Raw genomic sequence first — 7,316 nt, 5'->3', positions numbered from 1 at the left:
GGGGGGGGAGAGACAGAGGGGGCGCTGGTGGAAATGTTAACTCTTTGTGTTATGATTTGAGTGAACACTGGCTTGTCATGGACTGAATGTTTATGTGTTGTTCCCTGAAGCTCAAGTTCCGGGAATGTTATGAATTTAATTTGCATTCTGGGAATCTAAGATGATTTTAAAAGAAAAAGCCATTTTGTAGAACAATGATAATAGCATGTTAGCTGAGTGAGGTTACCTCATGAACTTTTCCATATAATTTAGACTAGTCTCTCGTTATGATGTACGAGCCAAAGCAATTGATCATTTGCCTTAATCAAGGTTTCCCACTTTGGTGGTCATGTAGGTTAATTAGTCAAGCATACTCAGACCTGTCAATGAGCTTCTCTTCCTCTGCAAATTTTTGCATTTTATTGCTGCTTAAGGGCATGTGGCATTTTTGTAATCTTAATACCAAATTCTGTATGGAGACAGCTTGTTTGCAGCAATTAGGGGGGGGGGGGTAGGCTGAGAGAGGTCTTAGGGCTAAGAGCTGGCGTGAGTCTTTTTGATGCCTTGCCACAGAGAGCTATAGGGGCAGAGTCCTTCGTATACTTAATGTTGAGGTAGGTAGATTCTTGATCAATAGAGGAATTAAGGGTTATGGGCAATGGACATAAAAGTGGACACGAGAAGTGTCAATCAGTCATGATCCTATTGAATGATGGAACAGACTCAATGGCCACTCCTTTTCCTTTATATAAACGCTGTAAAATCCTGGAACTTCTTTCCTAACAGTATTGTGGGGTATACCCTCACCAAACTGACTGCAGCAGTAACTGAATGCTGTTCACCATCAATTTTTCAAAGGCAATTAGAAATAGACAATATTTTTTGGCACTAGACAGCAAAGTCCAGATTCCCACAATAATCCAAAATCTCTGACTCAGAGATGAGGATGCTACCCACTGTGCTACAAAATATAGTAGAAGGCCAAATTATTCTAAAAGTGATAAGTGAACCTGATCAGGTGTATGCTAGAACATTATGGGAAGCTGGGCCTCTTGCTAAGATACTTGTATCATCGATAGTCACAGGCGAGGTGCCAAAAGACTGGAGGTTGGCTAATGTGGTGCCACTATTTAAGAAAGGTGGTAAGGATAAGCGACGGAACTATAGACCAGTGAGCCTGACATCAGTGGTCTGCAGGTTGATATAGGGAATCCTGAGGGACAGGATGTACGTGCATTTGGAAAGGCAAGGACTGATTAGGGATAGTCAACATGGCTTTGTGTGTGGGAAATCATGTCTCACAAACTTGATTGAGTTTTTTGATGAAGTAACAAAGAGGATTGATGAGGGCAGATCAGCAGACATGATCTATATGGACTTCAGTAAGGCATTCGACAAGGTTCCTCATGGTAGACTGGTTAGCAAGGTTAGATCACATGGAATACATGGAATACAGGGAGGATTAGCCATTTGGATATAGAACTGACTCAAAGATAGAAGACAGAGGGTGGTGGAAGAGGGTTGTTTTTCAAACTGGAGGCCTGTGACCAGTGGAGTGCCACAAGGATTGATGCTTCGTCCACTGCTTTTAATTGTTTATATAAATGATTTAGATATGAACATAGGTGGTTATGGTTATTAAGTTTGCAGATGACACCAAGATTGGAGGTGTAGTGGACAGCGAATAAGGTTACCTCAGACTACAATGCGATCTTGATCAGATGGGGCAATAGACCGAGGAGAGGCAGATGGAGTTCAATTTAGATAAATGTGAGGTGCTTCATTTTGGAAAGGCAAATCAGAGCAGGACTTATACATTTAATGGTAAGGTCCTGTGGAGTATTGCTGAGCAAAGAGACCTTGGAGTGCAAGTTCATAGTTCCTTGAAAGGCAGGGTTGTAGATAGAAAGAATAGTGAAGAAGGTGTTTTGCATGCTTGCCTTTATTAATCAATGCATTAAGTATAGGCGTTGGGAGGTCATGTTGCGGCTGTACAGGATATTGGTTAGGACATGTTAGGAATATTGTGTGCAATTCTGGTCTCCTTCCTATTGGAAGGATGTTGTAAAACATCCCATCTAAAGGATGTGTGAAACTTGAAAGAGTTCAGAAAAAGATTTACAAGGATAATGCCAAGCTTGGAGGGCTTGAGGTATAGGGAGAGGCTTAAAAATACTGAGGCTATTTTCCCTGGAGTGTCAAAGGCTGAGGGGTGACCTTATAGAGGTTTATAAAATCATGAGGGGCACAGAGTGAACAGATAAGGTCCGTTCCCTACGATAGGGGAGTCCAAACGTGAAGGGCACAGAAGGTGACGGGGAAAGATTTAAAAAGGGACGTAAGGGGCAACTTTTTCATGCAGAGGGTGGTGCATGTATGGAATGTGCTGCCAGAGCAAGTAGTGGAGGCTGGTACAAATATATCATTTAAAAGGCATCTGGATGGGTACATGACTAGGAGGGGTTTAGAGGAATATGGGCCAAATGCTGGCAAATGGGACTAGATTAATTTAGGATATCTGGTTGGTATGGATGGGTTGGACCGAACGTTCTGTTTCCATGCTGTACAACTCTATGGCTCTGAGCACTGTCATGAAATTATGGAAAAAGGATAATCAAAAAAGACAGTATTAAGTATTGGAAGAAGTCTTGTGAAGAATAAATATAATCAGGGCTGTAGTAATGGTGACAGAGGCACTAACTAGAATGAAAGAATACAGTTAAATAGACTTGGAAGAGAAATATGGCTTTAGCCAGGGCAAGATTGGCAACTAAATATTCTTGGCTCTAACATCTCTAAGAGAAATGGCATACCAATTAGTTACAGTTATGGAAAGGTTTGTTAAAGGTATCAAGCACACAGTCTACATGGTACACCGTAGACTAGTCAGCAATGGAAAAACAAATGACAGTGTGGCTTCCAGATAGGTTTGTTGCACTGAAAGTGTAGCAACATGGGGACTCATCAAACAGCAGTAAGTGATATAACAACTATTGTGGTCATAACATTGATGCTGGGTAACAAAGCAGGGATGATCAGAGCCTCAGCTAAAGGTTTCAGATTGAATATCAATTAATCCAATGGGATCTAGCTCAGATCAATTAAGTGAAATAAAATCATGGATTAAACTGCAGAGTGACTAAATAAATTACACTTCAAAAGATCTGCAGAGATTCAATGGGCCAAATGGCCACCATCTATCATTCTAAATATTTTTTAATCAACCTGTTCAGAGATGTTATTACATACTTCTACAGCAAGTGTAACTTAAACTCAGGCCTCCTGGCTCAAAGGTAGAAACTGCACAACAGCCTTCACCTTCTAGCATTATCTGAAATGGAGTGTGGATTGTTGAACATCAAACATGAGCAGAGACAGGGCGGGTGAAGTAGTCTCTACTGAAAATATTTTGATATACAGTAACACTGTACTGTTATTTATGCAAGTGACTGACCTGACCTCAAATTTGAGTACATTTACACTGATAATTGGTAATTTCCTCAGATTTTTCAGCATTCAAGATATCATAGTTAATTATGTTTGGATGAGCATTATCCATTATTATCTAATTAGAATGAAAGACACAGTGTTCACCTGATTTGATTCCACCTTTCATTAAGACACCTCTGGCAACATTTAAAAGCACTTGGATTGGAAAAATAATTGGGTTGGGTCTTTCTATATCCCACTCATTATTTCATCTTCTCCACGAGCTACTTCCCAGTTGTAAAACAGAGACATGAGAAATTAATTTACAGAATGCTAGGAAATAGATATGTATTATAATTTTCTTTGAAACTGGATGAAAGCATAAGATGAAAGAAGTAACGGTAAACTTGCTTACAAAAATACTTAGACCCCAATGGTCCTTGGACAGTTTCCTAAGTAAGTCGTAGATCAGTTGTTAGCACTCTCACCTCTTAGTCCAAAAGTTAAAATTCCAGTGTGTCAACTCAAATCTCCTACCTCTAAACAAGAGGGCTGGGTTCAGGTCCCAACTGCTCCAGAGGTGTGTCATAACTTATCTGAACAGGTTGATTGAAAAGAACATCTCTGGCAGTACCAAGGGAATGCTTTACTATGGAGACACTGTCTTTCAAAAAAGATGTTAAACCATTGCACTGACTGTCCTCAAACAACAGCAAAATATCATTTAGCATTTTTTTCCAAAAGGGAACTCTCCCTGTTGTGTTGGTCAATATTTCTTTTATTTTCACTGAAATTGATTGAAACAAACGTTCCAGATGTTGGAAATGCTCAGCAGATCTGGAACATTTCACGGGAGTGAAACACAGTGAAGATTTCAGGTCTGTCACCTTTTGGTTCTGATCTTAACATACATAGGTATTTCCAGCATTTTCTGTTTTTCATTCATTCAAACAAATTGTCTTATCACACTGCTATTTCTGGGATCTCACTACAGGCAAATTGCTACCATCTTGCCTATATTACACTGACTAAAAAGTACTTAATCAGTTGTAGGGCTCTTTAGGACCCTGAAGTCATGATAGGTGCTTTATAAATCATTAAACTGAACAGAATAATGTCAGAAATGCAAGATTATAATTACAAGATGAGATGAGAGATATTAACATTGTTTCCACTTAATGATTGATGAGGGAAGGGCAATGTGTTTACATGGACTTTAGTAAGACATTTGATAAGGTACCTCAAAGCAGGCTGGTACATATACGGTAGTGTCTCATGGGATCTGGGATGAGCTGGCTAGAAGGTAACAAAACTGGCTTAGTCATTGAAAGCAGACAGCAGCAGTGGAAGGTGCCTTTTGGAATGGAGATCAGTAACTAGTGGTGTTCTGCAGGGGTCAGTGCAGCACCTTTGTTGTTTATAATCTATATAAGTGATCTGGAGGAAAATGTAGGTGATCTGCAGATTATACCAACATTTGTGGTTTTTCAGATAATGGGAAGGATTGTCAAAGGATACAGTGGGATACAGATAAATTGCAGATTTGGGCAGAGAATTAGCAGATGATAGTCTGGACAAATGTGAGGTGATGCATTTTGGAAAATCAAATTCAGGTGTGAATATAACAAATGGCAGAACCTATAACAGCACTGACAGGGCAATCCGAGCACATAGGTCCACAGATGCTTAAAATTGGTTAGGCCACTTTTGGAACATTGTGTACAATTCTGGTCTCCCTCCTATAGGAAGGATATTGTGAAACTTGAAAGGGTTCAGAAAAGATTTACAAGGATGTTGCCAGGATTGGAAAGTTTGAGCACAGGGAGAGGCTGAATAGGCTGTTTTCTCTGGAGCACCGGAGGCTGAAGGGTGACCTTATAGAGGTTTATAAAATCATGAGGGGCACGGATAGAATAAATAGACAAAGTCTTTTCCCTGGGGGAGTCCAGAACTAGACTAAAAGAGACCTAAGGGACAATGTTTCCACACAGCGGGTGGTGCATGTATGGAATGAGCTGCCAGACAAAGTGGTGAAGGCTGGTACAATTACAACATTTAAAAGGCATCTGGATGGGCATATGAACAGGAAGCATTTGGAGGGACATGGGCCAAGTACTGGCAAATGGTACTAGATTACTTCAGGATATCTGGTCGGTATGAACAAGTTGGACCGAAGGATCTGTTTGTATGCTGTAAACCTCTATGACTCTGAAAGTAGCAAAATGTGGGAAGAAGACATACAGCACTCGTCTTTATTAGTTGAGCCATCAAACATAAAAGTTGAGAAGTTATATTACAGCTGTATGAAACTTTAATTAGGTCACATTTGCAATGTTGTAATTCTGGTCACCACACAATCAAAAGGACGTGAGTGCTTTGGAGAGGGTGCAGAGAAGGTTTACCTGGAATTTGCAGTGTTTTAATTATGAGGAGAGATTGGATAAGCTCCGATTGTTTGCACTGGAAAGATGGAAGCTGAGGGGTGATCTAATAGAAGTCCACAAAAATTATGAGGGGCATAGATAGGATGGACAGTCAGAGGCATTCTCTCAGGGTGAAAAAGTCAACTACAAGAGGGCACAGGTTCAAGGCGAGAGGGGCAAATTTAGGAGTAAAGGACAGGGAACATTTTCAGAGGGTGGTGGAACCTGGGATGCACTGCCCAATGGAAGTGGTGCAACGAGGCACGTTAGTAACGTTTAAGGCATATCTTGATAGACACATGAACAGCAGGGGAACAGAGAGATAGAAACCGTGCCTGGGCAACAGGCTTGATGGGCAAAAGGACTTGAGCCTGTGCCAAATTGTGTTAGAAAAGCAAATTTAATGGTGGATTTTTAAATGTAAAGGTTTTGGTAAAATTAATAGGAAAGATAGTCTCTATCGCTGAATAATGCAAATCCGTGATGAGGGACCATGAATTTAAAAGTATCAGAGGAAGGAAGCAAGTCAAGATAAATTTCTTTGCACTGTTGGGAGTGTGGAATGCTTTGACACAGGAAGTGTTTAAGAGTCTGCCCATTGCATTTTCTGAAGCAAAACTGAATGGATATTTGAATGAAAAGCACACAAGGACAAGGGGAAAATACAGGGTTAGAAGTTCTGGGCTGCCCTAGCTAAATATCAGTGCTTAAAAACAAAGGGCCAAATGGCCTCCTCTGTGGTAGTGTAATTCTAGTTGAGTCAATGTTATGTAAACAAATACAGCAGCAATTCGGTTTGCGAGACCTAGACCCAAAACAAATGAATGGCGTTTTGAAATATTTCTGGTGATGTTAGTTAAAAGGAGAAGGAATACTGGACGGGTCACCGGAGGGTTAAGCAAGATGCAGATTTACACACGAAGGGGCAAATATCAAATAGCGGGCACTTCCCTCACAAGAGCCCAGTGGCCACCAGACCTTCCTCCATTGACACAACAGTCCTGGCTTTGCACAAATCTCCCTCACTTCACCCAACGGCCGGAGCCCGTGCAGCAAACACGGCCCCTCTCAAACCCACCAGACACCCCCAATCCGCCTGAGAGCGGCGGCCGGAGGCTGACCATCACCCCGGGGGGGTTGGTCACTCACCCGAAGTCCAGGTCCATGGACTTGAAGAAGAATTTGAAGCTGCAGCTCGGCCTGTTGTTGAGAACCTGCTTGAAGTGACCGAGGGTGACCCTGTCCGGCGGAACCGGCACCTTCACCAAGTACGGCGTCTCCTCCTCGTCCATGTGGTAAATTATCTTCGTCTCCGCCATCGGGAGGGCGGGGGAGGGTCAGAAACCCAGCGGCGAACCCGCTCCCTCCCACCCGCCTTCCGTCTCCGTCTCACCGGCTCATGGATGTGGGAGAACCGGGAAATGTCAAAACCCGACAGCGCGGCCTAGCGGACGGGCCCGCGCGCTCTCCCCCAACAACAGCCCT

The 7,316-nt window shown here is 42.1% G+C and overlaps 1 protein-coding gene across 2 annotated transcripts in view; it reads right to left on the bottom strand.

The window, feature by feature from the left end:
* LOC122540344 (segment polarity protein dishevelled homolog DVL-1-like) overlaps nucleotides 1-7,310 on the bottom strand; it is a 125,478-nt gene extending 118,168 nt beyond the window's left edge. The window contains exon 1 of one of the 2 annotated variants that reach the window (XM_043675922.1): nucleotides 6,981-7,310. In XM_043675922.1, coding sequence (XP_043531857.1) covers nucleotides 6,981-7,150 — 170 coding nt within the window. In that variant the 5' untranslated portion in view covers nucleotides 7,151-7,310. The remainder of the gene's footprint in view (nucleotides 1-6,980) is intronic. The other variant, XM_043675923.1, reaches the window with a different exon arrangement.
* Between the last annotated feature and the right edge of the window lie 6 nt (nucleotides 7,311-7,316).

Source organism: Chiloscyllium plagiosum, chromosome 34 (assembly GCF_004010195.1).
Source record: "Chiloscyllium plagiosum isolate BGI_BamShark_2017 chromosome 34, ASM401019v2, whole genome shotgun sequence".
Lineage (NCBI taxonomy): Eukaryota > Metazoa > Chordata > Chondrichthyes > Orectolobiformes > Hemiscylliidae > Chiloscyllium > Chiloscyllium plagiosum.
Note: the sequence above shows the minus strand (reverse complement) of the source record. Positions and strands in the feature narration are given on the sequence as shown.